Below are 25,349 nucleotides of genomic sequence, written 5' to 3'. Positions count from 1 at the left end.
AATAATGGCTGACTTTTTGCCAGACTTCGACTTTGTGGAGGAGGAATTTGATTTTGCAGAGTTTGATGGCCGCCCTTATTTATTTGAGCCAGAATACACTGATGAAGAGCTTCGTGAAATTGAAAAACGGAGGAGAGAGAGAGAGGTGCAACAGGTAGAGGACGAGAGAGGAGGAATGGCTGCTGCAAGGCTGTGTAGCTCTGGAGATTGGTGGTGTACCTGTGGATGCTGTGCCCCAGTGCCCATAGAAGAGGAATGCCTCTGTTGCAAGGAATGGGACCAGTTGCAGCCTTATTTTCAAGGTCTGGATGTGACCGAGGATGAGACACCTCCACCTGTAGTATCCAGCTGTGCTTTATCTAGAGCTCGCCATATTTTGGCCGCGCTTTGGAAAGCAGAGCTAAATGTAAACAAACATGGCACCACACCGGTAAGGTAAGACAACACGTTTACATGTCATTTTCTATATGTTATCTGACATTTATCCTAACAATATGAGGCGGTCTTTGTGGAAAAAAGCTTGTTTAGTGGACTAACTTTGCACTTGAAGTATGCCCTTTCACTTATTTTTAACAGGTCTGATGCTACTATGCGCCCCGGCTGTATCTAGGCTAACGGCTAACATGCTAACTATTATTTTTATGTCACTAGTCACTTGAAATAAATTTAGGACGATAGGAGACAGGTTGAAATATACCGAAATTTCCCTTTAAGAATCGTGTCTTTAAGTTTATTTCATTGTGCAACAAATGCACATGGTTAGGTACATGATTGTTTTGTTTTTTTTTTAAAAAAAAAGGTTTGCTCTACATTGATACAGGAAGCAAACCTCAGGCTCACTGGGTGAAAGTCCGGTGTTGTTAGAGCCATCCCATCTGACCTACAGGGACTTTCCAGGTCCTTAAATTATGTTGTTGTCTGGGGGCATTTCAAACTGGTGTCATTTAGTGGCTTTATTCACTGACACCCGATGACCTTGAAAAGATACCTGTTTTTTGTTGGTGTGTAATGCACAAACCAATGACATATTATATATTATATTTCAAGACTTTGAAATGAAAATGATTTGCTCAATTTGAATTGAGAAAATTAAGTTGTTGTTATTGTTGTTGTTGTTGGTGTGCGTGTGTGTGTGTACACACTATGTAGTGATGTGTTTCTGTTATTCAGCACCCCCACACTGATGTAGAGATAAAATATAACACAACTGCCTTCAATTCAAATTACGATTACAATACAGCTCCATAAACTACATCCTCCACAGCTGGTTATATCAACACATCTCTTAAACAGTTTTAACAGAAACTGAACATTAGAACTTTCATGAACGATTTATGTGACTGTTTTTTATGCTCTACACTACACTGCCAGTGTTCTCAAGTCTACAGGCTTCATCACGGGCACACTCCCTATACATAACACAGTGACTCATACATAAGATTTTCTCAGTTGTGCAACTTACAATGTAGAGCCCCCTGTGGAATATTGGATTTGTCCCAATGGAAAAACTGTAAAGAAATCCCAGGCGCAGTTATTCCTGTTGGACCTATCTGAGCAAATTTTTCTAATACGGACAACGACATCCTTCTTTTGAACTGTGCCGCTGAGTAGCACGGCTCAAGTCGCAGCATTGGTCCCATGTCTGGGTCTAGAGATGGGAGGGAGGGAGGGAGTTGGGAGCGAGTTGAGAGAGAGAGAGAGAGAGAGAGAGAGAGAGAGAGAGAGAGAGACACTGGTGCTAACTTATTTTCTGTGCCAATTTTCAAAATTACAGCAGGAAGTTTCACATATATTTCATGTAGATATGCTTTAAAGTCATTCTCTTTCTCAGTTGACAGCTTCTCAGTCTTCTAAACACCCAAATCTTTCTCATGCTCAGCGATTCATTATGACCCTGCTCAGTGTCATGAGTTCATACTTAGCCATCAGAAATTTAAGACTCAAATCTATATTAACAACTCTTCACTTATTCCTCTTTACCTTGTGTTCTTTTAACACCATGTCCCTCTCTTCTCCTCTTCCCTGTCATCACCTGTTTCCATCTTTTGCCAGGTGCCAAGAAGTTTGATGCCTGCAACCATGTCCGAGCCTACGAGTACTACAGTGAGAGTGTGGCGAAACCCCAAGGCTTTGTAGGATTCCCCTGCTCTGACAAGGACAGTTTTGCTGCTGTAAGTCTTTGGTTCAACTTTAAGTGTTAAAGCTCCACTACAATCCTGTATTTAAGTAAAAGTAGCCGTACCCAAATGCAAAAATACTCTATTACAGTTCAAATTCCTGCATGCAAAATTAAGAACAGAACTATCACTGACAAAATATACCTCTCAAACATAATTATGCAGATTGGCCCCATTTAGATGGTGAAAATATATAGACTATATCCTGTATTATTAAATAATTATTATAGGTGAAACAACACTTTGTAATACTGCAACTGGTTGAGTTTGCACAAACTTTATTTCAATCTAGGCTTATAACAATACATCAGATTGTTGGTTGTATGGTAACTTTTTATCTGCAAAGTAATTAGTAGGCTAATTCTTCTTGATAAATGTGGTGGAGCAAAAAGTACAATATTCCCTTTCCTTCCAAAATGCAGTGTAAAGCCGGATGTCCACAGGATCTGTATCCTTTGCGTGCGCAATCTGGCCGAGCTGCGGGTGCCGGAGCTAATTGTGGCCATTCAAGTCAATAGCCCCTTTTCCACCAACATTTCCAGGAACTTTTATTACCAGGAATTTATTTACCTGGGTAAAAGAATTCCTTGCAATCTGTGGGGTTTGCTTTTCCACCACACCTCAAAGCTATTAGCTGAACTAGCATGCTGTTCTTGTGTAAAACATAACATTACTGACGGTGGATGAGAGACTGTGGACGGAGCATATTGAATATCGCTGTCTACATGTTAACATGTTCATGCTTGGTGAACACATGTATTGATAAAGTATTGGCTTCTTACATGCTAAGGTTTAATATCACTTACCGTGTAGGCGTGTGTGTGTGTGGATGTGGAGGAGTTCAGCGCCGGCACAAAAGAACAGATACCGTTAGCGCTTATCAATACTACGGTCTTTGATTATTTAGCCCCGGGGCTAATTTAGTACCGGGTTTCGTTACTCATCCTTAATCAAAACACAAATGAAGTGAAGCTTGTAGAAATTAAATAAAGTTTGCAGCAGCTGCCCGTGCCAGGAAGTGCGGAACGCTGCAAGTGTGTGTCTCACTAATCAGCATTCTTCAGCACACAGCCCTGCCCCATCAGGAATTCTGGATATTCTGAAAAGTCCTACCACCTGACTAGGTACTTTTTTCAGGGCAAGTTTGAGCCAAAGTTTTTTTTCCCCAGGTAATTTCGGTGGAAACGCACCGAGGCTCTTCAAAATCCTGGGGAAAAGATAAAAGTTCCTGCAGTGGAAAAGGGGCTAATGTAAGCTGCTCCACCAGAAGCACTGCAGTGCGTCCTAGCCACGGCCTAGAAGCGGCTCAGCACCCCGCTCCACTAAATATATGCGCCAGGTCTATTTTTGATGGCATGTCGATTTGCACAGACCAAATGAGTCAAACAGGAAGTCAGATGCAGAAATGACGAGAGTATCCAGTCAATTTTCAAAATAAAACACCCATGAAAACTCCGGATTGTATTTCACCTTGCTACATCAACATGACGTCAAAGTGGGTGGCCCAAGGCCTGAAGGGGGTTGTTGATGTCTTTATACCTCTAGGGTTTCCACAGATTATCGTGTGACATTATGATCTCACGATCCACCAATTCCAGCCGCTTGCTTGCGCGCCGCTATAGTTCCAGTTGACATTGACGCCCAGCACAGGACGGAGAGAGTCCACACCGTGGCGGAATCGCGCACACGACGGATCCAGTGGACATCCAGCGTAGGGTATACACATAAATAAAGTACCTTTGGCTTATTTAGGCTCAACGTTAGATACTGAGATGGACGGAGCCTTCTGTTAGTACTCTGCGTTCATGTTGTTCATATTTGTGCACGTTTTCTGAAAGCTTGCAGATACAGATGAAACGGAGCAGTGGCACCGGAGATCATGGAGGCAGTGTAGTCTAGTTCAAGCCAGATATGGCTGTAGAGGACACTGAGGAAATTTCAATAATCGCGGAAAATAACAAATCAGTAATATAGCAAAAAGAATTCTCCATCTACATGTCGGGATATGTATAATGTTAATGGCCACACAGTCCACCGCTGTCTACAGCACTGTCTCCGTTTAAAGGTAGAATACTGTCACCTTATTTGTTGTGTGAAACTTTTGGCTCTGCTCTCTAGTGCCATCTATTCGCTGTATCTATGTCAGAATAAAGGACACATGGAAGTATGAGGGCAGTGACACTGACATTTGAAATGGATGTATGAGCCTTAACTTGTACATTGTTTGAGTTAATGTAGCCCGCATACTGCACGTCATGACATGTTTCTTCAAAGGCAAGGCAAAGTGGTGAGGAGAGGCACATCGTCATATTTGACTCTTCAGATGTAGCCTTAGTGCCTGGTCAGACGAGAAGGTGGCCAAGGGAAATTCATTGTGTGTCCTTCCTTGTGAAATAAATGGTGCTGTAGACAAGCATTTGTACTACCACCTCCTGTCTCATTACTGATGGCAGCCCATCCTACTCCAACAGAACAGGGTTATGTAAAATTGGATAGCGCAACAAAGCAAATAACGTGCTCCAGTGATGATGTTTTCTCTGAAGGCTGATGCAGCAGTTAGCATCAGTTAGATCAAGGCAAAGTTTGATTGGATTACTGGAAGAGTGAACACCCATAGTCAGCTGAATAGAGGAAGCAGTGAGAGTGGGATGGAGAGAATTGTGAATGGATGAGCACAAAGAAAGTCTTCCTGATTGAACTTACGCTGAGCTTTATAAAATAGGCTTTGTGGCAAACAACATTTATCATACTTAAACATTTTGTTCAGCAAGATAATCTTCACAAGCAAGGCTGTAAAGCTGTGTTTAGGGTGATGACATGCTGTAGTCTCATTTAGCTACTTGTTAGCAGCAGCCTTTTTTAAGACACATAAAAGCTTCAATTCACAGTGGGGTATATACTGACGTGTTTTATATCGTAGAACAAAACATGAAAGTCTCTTAAACTTAGACTTTGAGACAAGGGCAGTAGGAGTGCTAAAATGCTAACTCATTTTAGGGTTTTAGGGCTCATTACTGGGGCATATAGGAAAGCTTCCATTTGGACTCTCTGCTTCAAAGGTCAGAACTGTCAAGATGGTTTGCAATTTGTCAAAAGTATATCAAAGCTCACAAGTTGTGCTCTATGTAAAAGATCTGCACTGACATGCATCACCCCACATAAATTCACTAATTGCAGCAATGCCACTGAAATGATTTATTTACTGTTGTAAATCCTGGTCTTAACAGACATTTACAAAACTAACAAACAAAATTAGTTGGGATCACTAGATTCAAACAGTTGGTTAAGAACAGATGTTTGTGTTACAGTTGCATGAAAAGTTGCATGTCAAGTTAGCTGGATTTGCTCATAAAAATAATGTCACAGATGAGGGATCTGGGAGGCATTTTATGTCCTCAATTTAAACAATGAGTCGGATAGAGAAGGGGCCCATATGCCTACCATCCCAGCAAGTGTATGGGACTGCCACCTGTTGCTGTATGACACTGATATGGCTGTGAACCATTTCTTTGGTTTTAGAAGTTGATTCGGGAAGATTGGATTTTTGTTGCAGTTGAGGGGCGATGTAAATGGGCTTCCCCGATGTCATCCATGTGGAGGGCTTGTATCTGCAGCTGTTGGTGTTAATGACAGTTTATCCCTGCTCTGGACACATGTCCTGATCAAAGGAGGCCGGGGGAGCGCAGAGCATGACCTCATATGACTATGTCCCTGTTGAGAGATGACAGCACCTCCTTGTCGTTCACCTCGTAAACGCTCTCTGGTGTTATTCCTGCAGCCATAGCTGACAGCCACAAAGTCCGACTGTTCCCACACAGTAACCTATTGCAAAACCACTGCCATTCTTCACCTTCATATTTATAAGGTGGAAATCTGCAACATTTTTAAGGAGTATGGAGGAAAAACCCTTTAGGGTTGTTACTTTTCCATGACTATTCACTGACAGGAAAAGACTCATGCACTCCATCACAGGGTGAGTTCATTCTTCACACCTCACCATGTCCTTGACTCCACAGGGAAAGTGTTTCCCATGTGCAGACAAATGTCCTCTGATGGGCCACAATGCTGACAAGTTCACTGTGACTGATGGCATTTCAAAGAAGTACTTCCTCAACACGGGCAGATCAAAGCCCTTTGGCCGTAAGTACCCTGCCCTTCCTTGTAAGTGTGACTTACACATAAGCCGTAAGGACTTACTGTTTAGATTTAACTGTATAGAAACACTGAAACATATTTCTATGATTACTTACTGAGTTTTGATGTTTTTATGCTTTCAGCTCAACATACAACTTACTAAGTTTTCTATGGACTGATACTATTTTCCACTCCAGTGGGCTTATTAACTCCTTTTCAATCAAATTTGGGCAAATTCAAAAATGCAGTGTCATCCATGAAAACAAAACCATTACTCTAATGACTGAAATGTTTCCAACTCAGAGTAGTGCTTGGAAATTTAAGTGATATCTTGTTTTTGCCTCTAAGTATCAGAGGCATTGGGCATTTTCAGACCACAAGAGTGCAGGACACACTGACAGGATGTGCCAGGCAGTATTAATTTTGACAGCTACTTTAGATTTAGTCTTAGTCTTGAGACAAAAATTCTGCATAGTTTTAGTCACATATTAGTCATCTTCAGGGCCTTGCAGAGACCTCGAAAGGGGCAGTTGCTCAAAGTTAAAAAAATGGGCATATAGAACCTGATTAAAACACAGTGGTGTTAGGGCTGTGTATTGGCAAGAATCTGGCAATGACACAGCTATTACAGTTCAATGTGCTATGATATATTGCTATACAGTAAACATGGAGATACTTTACAATTTTTAGATTGATATTATTTTGACATGGACAGTTACATTTCAATTACACTGGACAAACCAGGTCCAAAATTGAAGAGGGGGAAAGAATGGGGATGGTGATGGCAGGGTGGAGTGAGAGAAAAAAGTCTATACAGAGGAGCACAATATTTAACTGTTTTTAGTGTACAGTAATCAAGCCCCTACTAACAAATGAAGCAGCCTGGACGCTCTGGTTTGCTATACTCATAGTGCAGGCTGCAGAGGTGAAGATACTCCTGAATGGCCCGTCCAGAACACCAATGCAGCAGCAAACTCGAACATGGAATTACAGACATTAAAAAGAACATGGGAGAGATATTACCTTACTGTTACATGTTGCCATGGCATGATGAAAAGCCTGCTGACACTGCTACCAGGTGGCTCACTGTGTGTGTGTGTTTTGTTGGTTCCCAATTAAACATTTGTCTTTCCCTCCTCTCTTTTTCTCCTGATTTGTTTTTTCCTCATAGTCTCTTCTCTTCTTTCCTTGGCTCTTCTCCTTTTGTTATTATTACACCTCTGGATAAAGGCCTCATTATACTTCATATTGAATTGTAGGACAAGGCAGGGTCAGTTGGGTGCTGTAGTCCAAGTAGATTTGAGAATGACCTCTATCTTGTTTCAGTCTCCTTGTCTTGAGCTTCTGTTTCCTGCATATTATCTATGGACTGTTTCTCAGTGACTCCAGCCTTTGTCTCCCACCCTGCTGTGTCATGCGCACTTTGTGTTGGCTCCATCTCCATTTCCTCATCTGACCTATCACTTTCTTCCTGTCAATCTAGGAACAAGCAATAATCTATCAATTAATCAGCATTGATCTTCTATTTTATTAAACATAATTAACAACTCTTGAACCTTATGCGATTATAGATCTAAAATGTAATGTAAAATAACTAACACACTGTAATGTAGTGTTGTCTATGAGAAACTCTGCAATGCTATTCTTACCTGTTGTGCTCTTTTTAATCCAGTTGGTTAGGCAAAATACATGGAACAACATATACATAATTTCACCCACTTACCGGTTCTTCAACTTCCAACTGTTATACTGTCGTACTGTTGTACTGTCTATATTATTGTTCTGTTGGACCGACTGTTGACTGACTACAATGGTCATGAGGTGACGTCATATGATGAACTGGCTGGCTGCAGGTCATTTATTATAAATTATTAACAATTAATAATAATAAATGTTCTTGTGAAAGGCCACAGGAAGGCCTTCACCAAAAAAAATAATAATAAAAAACTTGACAAAGGGGCACTTGGGGGTCAAGGGGCAAAAGGGGCAGGTGCTCCAGCCCCTTCCGCTCCCCCTTCAGCACGTGCATGGTTATCTTTATTCTTCATAGGGTTTGTCAACTTTTAGTCATTATATTTTCTGTATGTTTTTTTTCTTAAACCTAATCTAGTTAGGCTTATTCATGTATCAGAAATTAGAATCAAGGTTGTATGAAAAAAATCATTAAGACAATTTTTTTCTACAACTACAAATCATATCTGCACACTTACAAACTGTCATTTCTCCAGCAGTGTTTAACAGGTTTAAGGGGTGATTCACAAGCACACATGTAGTGATCATCATTTGAAAAGCTCGACAACTCTCTTTTTATGCTTAAAAAACTTTGACATCATAAATAAATAATCTGAGACAACTAAAATTTGTATCCAGGTTCATTGTAAACTCTGACTCATCCATCTCACTGTTTAGAAGCAGAAAAATAGCTTGTGCAACAAGTTAGTGTGGAGGTTTAAACTCATGTCTCACAGAGTTGGTAATTTAAACTAAACTTTCATCTGTCAGAGAAAAATGATCAGTGACCTCAGACTGTTTACTTACAATACAGCTACACTCACAGATAACTGAGCCTCCTACCTGCCTGTCAAACAGCATCAACCCGTAAAACATTCCAGTGACAGTTCGGATTTGAGTGCAGCCGTTCAGCAGCTAACAAGCGGAGCTAACTGCTAGCAGCCACCACTGCAACTAACAAACTCCACAAATACATTCAGCGGCTCCACCATCCACAGTCAGACACATGCTGATTATTAACTGCTGAATTACAGCTCACAACTGACACAGCTGACGCTGGTCTGGTGTGAGTGTTTTTGCTGGCTAGTGAAACATCCTGGCGCAGACTATTTACTGGAGTTTCACAACCTGTCACTCATGTGGCATTCGAAGATAATGTCAGACACAGCTGTTCTCGGCTTTCATGTCCAATAGTTCACCACTATCATCTCATCCCGTCTCATCAACAAAAATGAAACAAAGATTTCATCTTAGTTTTTGTTATCAAGATCTATTTTTAGCTCATCATCGTTTCATTTTCATCATGGAAAAAGGTCGTTGACGAAAAAAATTTAGTCATTGTTTTCATCAATGAAATGAACACTGGTGCCACGGTACTGAGTAAAAGTAATCTATGCCACATTATCCTTACAAAATATTAAGTTGTAGGTTACATGAATGAACATGAATGATCTTGACAGTGAGAGTATACAGCTTCCGTAAGTCCAAAGGGGAAACATGAGTCATTTTGTCACACTGTACTCAAGTGAGTTTAGAAAGGTGTTAAAGGTTGCAATAGTTACATTTTATTTGCTGACTGATGATATAAATGCCAATTGGTATCAATTTTGGAGTGATAGACTGGGGCTATTTCCTAGACTGTGAGGACACAGTACATACCAAATTTAAAAAAAGTATCAGTAGAAAAAATATTTGTTAATTTTTGCAAATACTATGGTGTTGAATTTAAATGTTTTCATTTTAACCCCAATATTCTTATTCTTTGACCCCCCCCACATATAGAAAATGATGCTTGTGACATGTGCTTGTGAAATAATGTGACTGCTTACTATTTCTTTCCATTTGTAGGTTACAGCTACAGAGTGTTGTTAACCCTGGATGGTCCTAGCTGGCCTAACCCAGGCGTCATGTTTGTGACACTTACTGGAGCCCGTGGCAGCACCAAGGAGCACCAGCTTCATTCGTAAGAACATTATAACAGTGTTCTGTGGAATGCACCAAGGGGTTTTAGTTCGTGTGACATCACTGACTAGGGAGTTGCAGAGGTGGACCTGCCTATTTAGTCTAGGATATTGTACTTCTCTTTGTTGACCAGGCCTGGAAGCTTGAACAACTGTTACTTCTCTTATCTGAACATGTGACTCCTTGCTGCCTAAATGACACATCTGGTCAGTTACAGATAGTCACTGATGCCATTCTGTAGTTCAGCCTCTGGATTAGCTTTAACGCCTCATTTATAGTATCTCTGTGCTGGCAATAGCCTTGCATTATGTTTTTGAGTTGCCTGTTGGTTAGTATTGTAATGAAATGTGGGTTCAACCAAGGTGGTGAACTTACAGTCACCAAGTCAGAGCCATCCAATAATCACCCAGAGAAGAGCAGTTACAACAATACAATAATCTTTATTAGTACAGTAGAAAAACACAGTTCATAAAAGGGATGAGGGCGAATTGCAACCAGGGGGTTCCGCACTGTCAGGGCTCTTGAAAGGACTCCCACTACTACCCACTACAATAAATCACTAGAAGTTTAAGGCACACTACAAAGACAGCACGCTACCACCCTCTACTGGAGGCACTGCAATTACATACTTGGTTGACCACACAACTCATATTGCACTGCAACCATAGACTATAGGAAAAAGGACTGCAACTCACGTGACGTCACACTAGAAGTAGAAGCTTAAAACTCTTCAGACAGTCCTCTTACCAACATGCAGCTCAGCACAACAGTTAATCTCACATCCAAAATGCATTCATACAACCAAAGCACTTGATACACATCTGAGAATCAGCTCTTGTACCAGAACACAACATTTGTGTAATCTTTATTGCATGAATTGTGCTACCTCAATATATATCACAGAAATTCAATAGGCTTTTTCCTGACATTTTTTCCAAACTCACAAAATTAAACTAAAGTAACTCCAGTATTGTGATTATATTGTGATATAAAACTATGCATATTCTATGCATATGCATATTCTCTATACATACTTTTATAGGACAGCTACGAATATAATAAATACAACAGTGCTAGTCAACTGTCACCTTTCATTTGTATGACTGATCCATTCATGGCATTCTTCTGCAGATATGTTGAGACATCTAGCAATAATTGTGTCCAGGAGGGACATCTGATTATGTGGATAGTGTATGGGCTGAAATATGTGCCACCAGAAACTGAATTTGAATCATTTATATTTGAATTTGAATTTCTAAACTTGAATAATTGCATTGAAAAACTGAATTTGAATCACATAATTTGAAATTGTATTGTTTAATTTGAATCATTGCATTGAAAAACTGAATCTGAATAGTATAATTTGAAATTGAATTTATTTCTATATATCTTCACATTCAGCTATCACAATTCAAATTCAGCTCTCAAAATTCAATTTACTGTGACAGACATAGTTTAAGGATGAAGGAAGAGCAATCGAGCGCAGATACACAGGACTCCTCTTCGGCCAATCAGCACCTACGTTTTTGAGCACGTAGGAAGAAGCGCTCGCCTTGATCCATAGACCATAGACTATAGGCTCCTTCGAGATGAACTGCGCCTCGCCTGAAAAGTAGACGAGAGCAGGCGGCCGCAGCGGGGGGCGGTGACAAAAAGCTGCGGTGAAGTCAGACAGTTTCCCAACAGTTCAACAGTCACACAGAATGCCGGTTAGTTTTGTGTCCGACTTCATCCCGACTTGCTCTGACGTATTACAAAAGTGGACGGCGATAAAACCGCAACAGCGAGGCGGCCGCAGTTTTTAGAGCCAGGTGCTGCAGTTACTCTCCACCGACTGCACCGCGTGGCTCTCACCTGATCTAACAGCTGATTGGTTAAGATGTCCACTCAACAATATGACGTTTTAAACTACTCATTTTTGTTGAATTTTAGAGATTAAGATTGTATTTGTCTGATCTGAAGGTTTATTCTGTGAACAGAAAACATGTTGTGTGACTGATGATAAAGTTTAGTTGTCAGAGACTGAATACATTCATCATAAACTATACAGAGTCTACTGTACTATATTAATATTGGACGGTTTAATTATTTAAGTATTTAGCAACACAGAGACTTGTGGTCAGTGGGATGTGAGGATTCTTAAAATAACATCAGATGTGAAGCCCTGACTGTATCTGACTGAGCCTTAAAGAAAGCTGTTGTCTTGTATTTCTTTTCTTCTGAAAATATGAACCTTATATTCAAACACAGTTTATTTAGCCTGTGTAGTTGAGGGGACAGGTCAAACTGATATGATGCTGATTTACAGGAGAATTCATGTCAAATGGAGGATAAACCATGAACATAAACTACAGATCACCTGTAAAGCATTTTAATAAATTAATCTATCATAATTAAAACAACTGGAGACTGAAAACAAACTGATAGCCTATATGGGTCTGATCACTTTTTTAATCAATTGACATCATTCCAGACAGGATATGTGTGTGTCTGTGACTTCCTGTACGGACTGAAGGCTGCTGGAAACTGTTGGGAAACTGTCCGACTTCACCGCAGCTTTTTGTCACCGCCCCCCGCTGCGGCCGCCTGCTCTCGTCTACTTTTCAGGCGAGGCGCAGTTCATCTCGAACGAGCCTATAGTCTATGGTCTATGGATCAAGGCGAGCACTTCTTCCTACATGCTCAAAAACGTAGGTGCTGATTGGCGAAGAGGAGTCCTGTGTATCTGCGCTCGATTGCTCTTCCTTCATCCTTAAACTACCCGGATGTCTGTCACAGTAAATTGAAACTGAATTTTGAGAGCTGAATTTGAATTGTGAGAACTGAATGTGAAGAGATATAGAAATAAATTCAATTTCAAATTATACTATTCAGATTCAGTTTTTCAATGCAATGATTCAAATTAAACAATACAATTTCAAATTATGTGTTTCAAATTCAGTTTTTCAATGCAATTATTCAAGTTTAGAAATTCAAATTCAAATATGAATGATTCAAATTCAGTTTCTGGTGGCACATATTTCAGCCCATAATAGTGGTCATGAACTTTCCACCTGCATGAAGAATAGAATTCCTCTATTAGGTTGAGGAATGGAGAGTAAGTGAAGGAAAACTAACATGATCCTGGGATGGGCTGTAAACCACTCTGTGACTGGAAGAAAAAGGTGAAACAGAAAAACAGTATGCAGCACATTTGTTTTATGGGCTCTACCCTTGCCTGTTCCCTATTACTGTAAGCACATGTAGATTTAGCAGGTCAGCTAAGGTGATGGTGAGTGGTAATTCCAAAGTCCAGGCTTCAAAATGTTGCTTTTTTATGCTGCCACGCTGGTGATAGCCATAGCTGCAGGCGTTATGTTTTTGGGTTGTCCATCCTTCCCTCTGGCCATGTGTCTGTATAGTCAGTCCCATTCTTGTGAATGCAACATCTCAAGAACACCTTACGGGAATTTCTTAACTTTGACACAATTGTCCATTTGCACTTAGCAATGAACTGATTAGATTTTGGTGGTCAGAGATCAAGGTCACTGTGACCTCGTCTGTGTCATTCTTGTGAATGCAATATCTCAAGGACAGCTTGAGGGATATTTTTTAAATTTGACACTAACACTCAGTGGGATAAAGTGGTCAGATTTTGGTGGTCAAAGGTCAAGGTCATTGTGACCTTGCATCCATCTCATTCTTGTGAACACAATATCTTAAGAAGGCCTTGAGGGAGTTTCCTCAAAATTGGCACAAACTGGGACTCAAGAATGAACTGATTAGATTTTGGTGGTCAAAGGTGAAGGTCATTGTGACCTTGCGCCTCTCATTTTCATGAATCTGACCATCTTAAGAAAGACTTGAGAGAATTTCCTTAAATTTCACACAACTGATTATATTTTGGTGGTCAAAGGTCACTTTGACCTCACAAATATGTTCTACCCATAACTCAAAAATGTATATATATATAATTGTGACCAAAAGGTCCAAGGTCTATTTCACTGTGATATCATAATGTTCAGCAAAAAAACACTTTTTTGGCCATTATTTAATGTCATATCTCAGGAACAGAGGGGGAGACATTTGGTCAGATACTGAATTGGTGACACTAATCTTGGGTGCCCACCTCGAAACTGTGCTGATTATAAATATCTCCTGTGCTATGGGGTTGAAGATATGTGTGAAGCATCCACGTTTTCACAGACATGGTTGTAAACTATAAGTGTAACTTGACTGGTGGGCATACAACCCCGGGGCTGTTACTTTAGTTTCTGCAGTGTTTGGGGAGAGGAGACATTGAAAAATCCACCTATAGACTAGAAGCCTTTTGCCTCAAGAACTGAGGGCTGACAACCCTAACACAGCACTGGCCATGTAATCTGTGGGAGGGAGCAGCTGATTAACAAACGGTTCTGATGCAATGGCTTGCTTCTTAAGTTTACATAAAACGAATAATGGTAAAGTATTCAGATGTCAACTTTGAACCTGCCAGAAGTGGCAACCTCCATATCCAGTTCCACAACTTGCCTTTTGCCTTGTGGCCTTTTGATCGCTCAGATCAAATTTCACAGTAAGAGTGATCTGCAAACCAGACGGAACCAATAAAAAGGAGTGGCTTGTCACAAAGGAAAAAAAATATTTGGTTTGTTACTCTGTAGTAAATGGGTAACGTAACCAAAATGAAGGTGCAAGTACTGTGATTGATTGCATGAAGCATTGTATTACAGCAACATATTGACTGCGTGTGTGTAATGAGTGAATAACACATCACCCAACTCTGTTTGATTAATGGAGCTCAGATTGCACTGTCACAGCCATCCAAGGACAATGATTTTTTATTTTCAGTGTGATATGTTATGACATCTCTCCAGGGGTATACTGAAGCCTGGAAGGACCTATGAGGTGCTTATCAACGCTGAAGCGGATGTAGGTGATGTGACAGAGGTGAAGTTTCGGTGGAACAACTACATCCTTAACCCCTTGAAACCCAAGTATGGTGCATCCAAGGTGGAGCTTCAGAGAGGAAAAGACAAGCAGATGTAAGTTTGTCTTTTTTGTAAACAGGTGGCACTTCTCACACTTTGTTAGATTCCAAAGAGCGAAGATCAGTCAAACCTACATAGTAATATAAGAAAATTGGTGAATATAAGGAGTTGTTTTGCTGGTAGGCTAGGCTGTGTATAATATAATTTTTATTGTAATATATAGCTTTTAATTAGTTTCGCAAAACAATTTGGTAGAGTACATTTCTGATCTGTGATTCTTTAAACCTGATTACTGCAAGTCTGTCTTTATGCTACTGAAGCATGTCAGATCCAAAAGAATTCCCAGGGTGCATTTAGGCTTTCAAGACCAGGTGACTTCCTTTTGAGAAAAAATAAGCAGTGGGATAATTGTGGGAATTCATTACAAGATTAAAATCACTTTTATTTACTGTTATTTATTTATAAAATGTTCAAAACTTTCAGTAAACAATTTATAGAATCAATACAAAATCGTTTTCGTTATACTATTAATTACTATAATAAAACTATTTGACTGGTGATGTGTTCATTTCTCACTCTTTGGAGCTTTTCACAGTAACCTCTGTTTCTCCCCTCCTATTTACTTGTAGGGTTGGGTTAAAATAATCAATTCATCGGATTCAAATCGATCATCACATGAATAGCCCGATAGTGATTCATAAAATCTGAGATCAATCTTTCTTGATCCATTTCGGCGGTAGTAAATGGGCCCGGCGTTAAATTATTAATGACTATAGTATTAAGAAGCTCTGACTTTACTGGTTCTTTAATCTCTAACTGTTAGAGAGATCATTTAATATCATGCTGCAGCAGCCTCTCCTTCTGCTGTGTGTGCATCGGGGCTGCTGTGCTACTTTTACGCACACACACATACAAACACAGATGCGGTGGTGAAGACACAGAAGTGAACTTGAGTTGACGACAACTACACTTGTATTGTGAGTGTGATAAAACCTCCACGATGAAAACATCAGTACTTCACTCAATATTGTGATGTCAGAAATATGTATTTACAAGATCCCAATTTGATTCAATTCTGTATTGAATATATATATATATATATATATATATATGTATATATATATATATATATATATATATATATATATATATGTATGCATATATATATATATACAGTACAGGCCAAAAGTTTGGACACACCTTCTCATTCAATGCGTTTTCTTTATTTTCATGACTATTTACATTGTAGATTCTCACTGAAGGCATCAAAACTATGAATGAACACATGTGGAGTTATGTACTTAACAAAAAAAGGTGAAATAACTGAAAACATGTTTTATATTCTAGTTTCTTCAAAACAGCCACCCTTTGCTCTGATTACTGCTTTGCACACTCTTGGCATTCTCTCAATGAGCTTCAAGAGGTAGTCACCTGAAATGGTTTCCACTTCACAGGTGTGCCTTATCAGGGTTAATTAGTGGAATTTCTTGCTTTATCAATGGGGTTGGGACCATCAGTTGTGTTGTGCAGAAGTCAGGTTAATACACAGCCGACATATTCATATTATGGCAAGAACCAATCAGCTAACTAAAGAAAAACGAGTGGCCATCATTACTTTAAGAAATGAAGGTCAGTCAGTCCGGAAAATTGCAAAAACTTTAAATGTGTCCCCAAGTGGAGTCGCAAAAACCATCAAGCGCTACAACGAAACTGGCACACATGAGGACCGACCCAGGAAAGGAAGACCAAGAGTCACCTCTGCTTCTGAGGATAAGTTCATCCGAGTCACCAGCCTCAGAAATCGCAAGTTAACAGCAGCTCAGATCAGAGACCAGATGAATGCCACACAGAGTTCTAGCAGCAGACCCATCTCTAGAACAACTGTTAAGAGGAGACTGCGCAAATCAGGCCTTCATGGTCAAATAGCTGCTAGGAAACCACTGCTAAGGAGAGGCAACAAGCAGAAGAAATTTGTTTGGGCCAAGAAACACAAGGAATGGACATTAGACCAGTGGAAATCTGTGCTTTGGTCTGATGAGTCCAAATTTGAGATCTTTGGTTCCAACCGCCGTGTCTTTGTGAGACGCAGAAAAGGTGAACGGATGGATTCCACATGCCTGGTTCCCACTGTGAAGCATGGAGGAGGAGGTGTGATGGTGTGGGGGTGTTTTGCTGGTGACACTGTTGGGGATTTATTCAAAATTGAAGGCACACTGAACCAGCATGGCTACCACAGCATCCCGCAGTGACATGCCATCCCATCCGGTTTGCGTTTAGTTGGACGATCATTTATTTTTCAACAGGACAATGACCCCAAACACACCTCCAGGCTGTGTAAGGGCTATTTGACCAAGAAGGAGAGTGATGGAGTGCTGCGGCAGATGACCTGGCCTCCACAGTCACCGGACCTGAACCCAATTGAGATGGTTTGGGGTGAGCTGGACCGCAGAGTGAAGGCAAAGGGGCCAACAAGTGCTAAACACCTCTGGGAACTCCTTCAAGACTGTTGGAAAACCATTTCAGGTGACTACCTCTTGAAGCTCATGGAGAGAATGCCAAGAGTGTGCAAAGCAGTAATCAGAGCAAAGGGTGGCTATTTTGAAGAAACTAGAATATAAAATATGTTTTCAGTTATTTCACCTTTTTTTGTTAAGTACATAACTCCACATGTGTTCATTCATAGTTTTGATGCCTTCAGTGAGAATCTACAATGTAAATAGTCATGAAAATAAAGAAAACGCATTGAATGAGAAGGTGTGTCCAAACTTTTGGCCTGTACTGTATATATATATATAGTCACATTTTTCACATCACGGTATCACCGTTTAGACTAATCCGATGTTTGTAAAGTCTATAAACACAATGATTGAACAAACATTACTGTTTCTTAGCCGTTAGCAGTGTCTGTAATAGGTAACTCATTAAACGGTCCGTGAAAAAAATATTTTTTCCAGCGGATATCTTAGTTACAACATGATTGAGCTAGCAAAGCAGTTTTGTGTAGCTATGTGTGGTATTTATTCAATTTTGGGAAATCACGATGTCTAGAAAGCATCAGTGGCTGCAGCTGACAGGGACAGCAGCTAACAGCAGCAGCAAAGCTAACATCAGGACGTCATCTGTTAAAAGCCTCCCGTTGTCGGATGTGACATGAAACTACTCCAGTTAGCTCAATCATGTTGTAACTAAGATATCCGCTGGAAAAAATATTTTCTTCATGGATGAGCACACGTTTGATAAAACGGAGTTTAATCTCTCGGCATCCATTTTCAAGCTCTCTGTGTGTTTGTTTCCTTGCGGACGAGAAAAGGGGGAGCGCACTTTAACACTTTAGAAAGGAGTGTCCCCAGACTATCAGAAGGCGGAGATCTCTGATTGTCTGGTGGCAAGACTACACTCATATTCACTGTGTTCTTGCTGCAGCATCCAATACAAGCATACAGAGGAAACACAAGATGGCACTAGTGCCTTAATGACGTCAAATTTCATTCCATATATTCTGACTTTCATTCAATATATTCAAGGTTCATTCCATGTATTCAGACTTTCATTCAATATTAGGTTAGGTTTTATTGTCCCCAAGAGGAAATTCTTTTCCACAGCACTGTACTTGTTGGACTCAGCATCAGCACACGGACACCATCAGAACACATCACACTGCCGAGCAGCACACAAAAAGCAATGACATACAGCATATAAACATGACACAATCAACGGGGCCTGTTGTTCAGAGCAGCAATGGCTGCGGGAATCAGGCTTTTCCCGAAGCGAGCCCTTCTGCACCTCAGCGTTTTATACCTGCGTCCTGAGGGCAGCAGGGCAAGATATATGAGGTTCATTCAATATATTCAGAATTTCAGTTCAAGTACAAGAAAGCGTATGACTCAATGCCACACACATGGATAATGGAATGCTTGGAAATGTAGAACATCAACAGGACACAAAAAGCCTTCATCAAGAACTCAATGGGGCCAACTCTGGGGGCCAGCTCAAAGTCAGTTGCATAAGTTAACATCAAGTCTGTGGATATTCTCATTTATCCAGGTCAATTCCATTCTGGCAACAATTAAATCGTAGGCAACTGGACTTTGATTTTGTCTAGAAGACGTTTTGTCTTCATCGACTTTAGCTTGGCATTTAACACAATCATCCCTAACAGACTAGTAACAAAACTAAACAACCTTGGCCTCCCACAATCCATCTGCCTCTGGATCAAGGACTTCCTCAATGACTGCCCACAAAGAGTCAAAGTAGGGCCCCACCTTTCCCCAGCACTCAGCCTCAACACCGGCTCCCCATAGGGATGTTTGCTGAGGCCCCTACTGTACACTCTCTACACATATAACTGCACCCCTACGCACCCAAGTAGCTCCATCGTGAAGTTCACGGATGACACGACAGTGGTCGGGCTCATCACAGGGGGAGATGAGATTGCATACAGGGATGAGGTGGAAAAACTGTCATCTTGGTGCAACAACAATAACCTGGTCCTCACCACCACAAAAAACAAAGATTTGACCCTCAGCCCATATACATCAACAGGGACTGTGGGGAGAGGGTCTCTGACTTCAGGTTTCTGGGCCTGCACCTGGATTATGACCTAACCTGGAAAACCAACACCACTGCGCTGATCAAGAAGGCACAGCAACGACTCCATTTCCTGAGGGTCCTGAAAAACAACGCCCTATCCAAGGAGCTGCTGGTGTCCTTCTACAGATGCTCTGTTGAAAGTGTACTGACATACTGCATCGCAGTGTGGTTTGCCAGCTGCACTGCTCAACAAAAGACAGCAAGCCAGAGGGTCATCAACACAGCACAGAAGATCATCGGCTGTGCTTTAGTCTCCTTAGAGGAGCTGTACAGGTCCCACTGCCAGAGAAAAGCCTGCAGCATCCTGAAGGACACATCCCACCCAGCACATCACCTGCTCCAACTGTTACCCTCAGCTAGACAGTACAGGACAATGAAAGCCAAAACAAACAGACTGAAAAACAGCACATATCCCAGGGCCGTTGCAATAATAAATGGACACTGAAGGGTATGCCCCTTAAATAATATAAATTAAAATAACCTGTGCAATATTTCACTATATGCAATAAATATTTTTTAGCTGCGAACAACTGTATATCTCAACTTGGTGCAATAATTTTAAACTGTGCAATATTTAACATGTAACGATAATCGATAATCGATAACATATTTTCTCTTTTTTTATAATTATACAGCACTCTTGTTTCTGCACATACATTTGTATATATTCATTCATCATCGGTCTGTTCACTGTTCTGCGAGTAATTCTCTTTTAATCTTGTACATAAGATTTCGTTGTACTTGCACAATGACAATAAAGATTCTGATTCTGACTCTCTTCTGGTGTTTGTCAACCACAGTGGTGTAGTGGTAATTGATGAGGTGGGTGTACTACTAGGTAGATAGGTAGGTTACTGATGAGGAAGTGGGCATACTCTCCTATATATTAAAATGGCTTTTTAGCTGATAGGTGGGTATACTGTAACTGGATAGAAAAAGAAGTATACCCTGTATACCTGAGTATACCCTCCACTACACCACTGGTCAACCACCACTATGTCCGATTGGTTAACCAGCAGCTGTTTAGCCCTGTTGTTCTCAACCACCTTTGGCTTTGGTGGTGTGTCCCATCGGGATTTGGGTACTTCGAGTCCATACTGGGTACAGATGTTCCTATACATACATACATATATACACACACACACACACACCCACACCCACACATATGTATATATATATATACAGTACAGGCCAAAAGTTTGGACACACCTTCTCATTCAATGCGTTTTCTTTATTTTCATGACTATTTACAATGTAGATTCTCACTGAAGGCATCAAAACTATGAATGAACACATGTGGAGTTATGTACTTAACAAAAAAAGGTGAAATAACTGAAAACATGTTTTATATTCTAGTTTCTTCAAAATAGCCACCCTTTGCTCTGATTACTGCTTTGCACACTCTTGGCATTCTCTCCATGAGCTTCAAGAGGTAGTCACCTGAAATGGTTTCCACTTCACAGGTGTGCCTTATAAGGGTTAATTAGTGGAATTTCTCGCTTTATCAATGGGGTTGGGACCATCAGTTGTGTTGTGCAGAAGTCAGGTTAATACACAGCCGACAGCCCTATTGGACAACTGTTAAAATTCATATTATGGCAAGAACCAATCAGCTAACTAAAGAAAAACGAGTGGCCATCATTACTTTAAGAAATGAAGGTCAGTCAGTCCGGAAAATTGCAAAAACTTTAAATGTGTCCCCAAGTGGAGTCGCAAAAACCATCAAGCGCTACAACGAAACTGGCACACATGAGGACCGACCCAGGAAAGGAAGACCAAGAGTCACCTCTGCTTTTGAGGATAAGTTCATCCGAGTCACCAGCCTCAGAAATCACAAGTTAACAGCAGCTCAGATCAGAGACCAGATGAATGCCACACAGAGTTCTTGCAGCAGACCCATCTCTAGAACAACTGTTAAGAGGAGACTGCGCGAATCAGGCCTTCATGGTCAAATAGCTGCTAGGAAACCACTGCTAAGGAAAGGCAACAAGCAGAAGAGATTTGTTTGGGCCAAGAAACACAAGGAATGGACATTAGACCAGTGGAAATCTGTGCTTTGGTCTGATGAGTCCAAATTTGAGATCTTTGCTTCCAACCGCCGTGTCTTTGTGAGACGCAGAAAAGGTGAACGGATGGATTCCACATGCCTGGTTCCCACTGTGAAGGATGGAGGAGGAGGTGTGATGGTGTGGGGGTGTTTTGCTGGTGACACTGTTGGGGATTTATTCAAAATTGAAGGCACACTGAACCAGCATGGCTACCACAGCATCCTGCAGCGACATGCCATCCCATCCGGTTTGCGTTCAGTTGGACGATCATTTATTTTTCAACAGGACAATGACCCCAAACACACCTCCAGGCTGTGTAAGGGCTATTTGACCAAGAAGGAGAGTGATGGAGTGCTGCGGCAGATGACCTGGCCTCCACAGTCACCGGACCTGAACCCAATCGAGATGGTTTGGGGTGAGCTGGACCGCAGAGTGAAGGCAAAGGGGCCAACAAGTGCTAAACACCTCTGGGAACTCCTTCAAGACTGTTGGAAAACCATTTCAGGTGACTACCTCTTGAAGCTCATGGAGAGAATGCCAAGAGTGTGCAAAGCAGTAATCAGAGCAAAGGGTGGCTATTTTGAAGAAACTAGAATATAAAACATGTTTTCAGTTATTTCACCTTTTTTTGTTAAGTACATAACTCCACATGTGTTCATTCATAGTTTTGATGCCTTCAGTGAGAATCTACAATGTAAATAGTCATGAAAATAAAGAAAACGCACTGAATGAGAAGGTGTGTCCAAACTTTTGGCCTGTACTGTGTATATATATATATATATATATATATATATACATACAATTATACATACATACACATGTTTTCAGGACAGCTACAAATACTTTGGGGTCCCGCAGGAGAATGGGAACCATGAGGAGGCCGCAAGGAAGTCAGCCGCAGCCAAATACCTACACAGAGTAAGGAAAGAACAAGGTCCTAGCCATCAACAAGTACACCCTGCCAGTCATCAGATACCCAGCTGGTATAATAAGCTGGCCAAAAGGAGAGATAGAGGCCACTGATACTAAGACAAGGAAAATTTCACAATGCATGGAGGGTTTGATCCTAAGTCCAGCACCCTGAGACTGTACACAAAGCGTTGTGAGGGGGGCCGAGGGGGCCGAGGACTGGTGAGCATCAGAGCCATTGTCCAGGATGAAACAACCATAATCCAGGAATACACAACGAAGAGTGCCCCCAAAGATGAGCTGCAAAGTGAATACCTCAGGCAGCAGAAACCCAAGAATGCAGAAGAGGAGGATAAACCATCATGGGAGGACAAGCCCCTGCATGGCATGTACCACCGACAGATTGAAGAAGTGGCCGACATCAACAAATCCTACCAGTGGCTGGAAAAGGCTGGACTGAAAGAATGAATAAATGAATAATCTTTATTTTGGTTAGATACATCTGGAAAAACGAAGATTATTTCACACAAATTTTCTCATAGTCCGTAACCGAAAGAGGAATAATCTGAAGCCCCAGACTTATTTTTGCCTATCGTATATAAACCAAAGGAAAACCCAGGATATCAACAATACCAAAGAAAGAAAATACATAAATTAATAATTCAATACATTATCCTCTAAATTATAATCCTCAATTTGTTTACATCTCAATCATTTTACATTATAATCCATAATCATTTTACATTTTAAGGCTTTTTTTTAAAGCAACAGAGAGCTACACAGTTTCAAATCAGCACTGAGTTCATTCCATAACTTGACTCCCAAAACTGAAACAAGTCTGTATTTTACATTAGTTCTCACTTTACATGTTTCATAAATAAATAACCCTCTTTTTTTTTTTTTCAACAATATTTTTATTGAAAATTACAAATGCATTTCAAACTCAACATTATAGGCACGAACATTTTCACCCATATCCCCTCGAGCAGACAAAAAAAAAAAAAAAATACAATTAAATTAACATAAAATAAAAGGCAGGATCATTTCATAACCTATTATTCAGACAATGTTATCTGTATCATTGGTCAGGAATGACATAAATGATTCCCAAATACAAGCAAACTCCTCCTGTTTACCTTTAACAATGTATGTCAATCTCTCCAGTCCAAGACAAGTTATCAACTCCTTTTTCCATATTGCCAGCGAAGGTGGTTCTACATTTTTCCAATATAGTGCAATCACTCTCCTTGCATGGAGAAGTCCAAAGTCAATCATTTTCGATTGCTTCTTTGTTCTGATGAAGCCCTTGGGGTATATTCCAAGTATACAGATTGTTAACATCAAAGGAATGTTACACTTAACCATTCGTGATAAACATTTAACTACATTTTCCCAAAATACCAATATTTTAGAGCATTCCCATAAGCAGTGAATCAGAGTACCCTTTTCAGTCAGACACTTAACACAAACATCAGGGATGTTAGGGGAAATATGGTGGAGTTTGGCAGGAGTTATATAAACCCTCATTAACCACTTATACTGAATTAATTTTAATCTTGTGTTAATTGAATTCTTTTGCGCTTTTAAACACGCCTTTCCCCAATCTTCTTCACTGATATCTGCTTGTGTGTCTGTTCTCCAAGCATTTAATTTATCTGATGCTGATTCTGTTGAGTATTCCGCTAAAAGGTTATAGAATCTAGATATGTGTTTTTTACCATTCAAATTATTAATCACCGTTTCTTCAATAATCGATAGCGGAGGTGTGACCATGAATGTCTTATATTTTGATGTTATAAAGCTTCTTAACTGTAAATATTTGAAAAAATGTTTTTGAGGAACTCCGTACTTATGACATAGTTGATCAAATCTAAGAAGGGTACCTTCAAAATAAAGGTCCGAAACCATCCCAATTCCTTTCTCTGCCCAAAATTTGAATCCCCCATCCAGTCTACCAGGTTTGAATTGTCTGTTGCCCCAAATAGGAGTAAATTGTGACAGAGTTATTGTTTCATCAACAAAGTTATGTGCTGCATACCACACTGATATTGTATTTTTAACAAAAGGGTTTCTTGTCTGTTTTTTCAGTGTTTTGATATCGGAGGAATATAAATACTGCTTTATAGGCAGATCTGACACAGATTTTTGTTCAATATTTACCCAAGCAGGTGGTGTGGATGAAGAAAAATAATACATTGCAGAACTTAATTGGGATGCCCAATAATACCATTTCAGGTTTGGGACCCTAAGTCCTCCCCTTTCATAGGGTAAAAATAGTAATTTTAGTCGGAGTCTGCCTTTTCTATTGTTCCAAATGAACTGGCTAAATATACTATCAATTTTCTTATAAAAGTTACTTGGTAATGGAAGCGTGAGTGCTTGAAAAAGATATATAAATTTGGGTATAATAGACATTTTAATAAGATTTATACGACCAATCATTGATATCGGTAATTTAGACCACCGGTCCAACTTTTCCGTCACTTCGTCTACCAGAGGATTGTAGTTTATAGGGACAATTTCGCCAAGTTTTGGGGCAATCTTAATACCCAAATATTTAAATCCATCTTGTGTGGCCAAAAATGGTGTATTTATTTTGGGATTGCGTCTTTCTCCTTCATTTAAAAATAACAATACTGACTTAGATTTGTTTATTCTATATCCCGAAAACTCACCAAAGTTTTCGAGTAAAGTAATCAAATTTGGAATACTGTTCTTCAGATTTGTTAAGAAAAAAATGATATCATCCGCATATAATGCTATATGATGCTCTATGTCCCAAATCTTGATGCCAAATATATTTCTACGTGTCCTTACTGCGATCGCAAGAG

At 40.2% G+C, this 25,349-nt stretch overlaps 1 protein-coding gene across 1 annotated transcript in view; it reads left to right on the top strand.

The window, feature by feature from the left end:
- LOC117248582 (inactive pancreatic lipase-related protein 1-like) overlaps window positions 1-25,349 on the top strand; it is a 71,146-nt gene that overhangs the window by 39,264 nt on the left and 6,533 nt on the right. The window contains exons 8-11 of the mRNA XM_033613784.2: window positions 2,053-2,171; window positions 6,194-6,317; window positions 9,891-10,005; window positions 14,858-15,025. Of these exons, the coding sequence (XP_033469675.2) occupies window positions 2,053-2,171; window positions 6,194-6,317; window positions 9,891-10,005; window positions 14,858-15,025 (526 nt within the window). The remainder of the gene's footprint in view (window positions 1-2,052; window positions 2,172-6,193; window positions 6,318-9,890; window positions 10,006-14,857; window positions 15,026-25,349) is intronic.

This window comes from Epinephelus lanceolatus, chromosome 17 (assembly GCF_041903045.1).
Source record: "Epinephelus lanceolatus isolate andai-2023 chromosome 17, ASM4190304v1, whole genome shotgun sequence".
Classification (NCBI taxonomy): domain Eukaryota; kingdom Metazoa; phylum Chordata; class Actinopteri; order Perciformes; family Serranidae; genus Epinephelus; species Epinephelus lanceolatus.
Note: the sequence above shows the minus strand (reverse complement) of the source record. Positions and strands in the feature narration are given on the sequence as shown.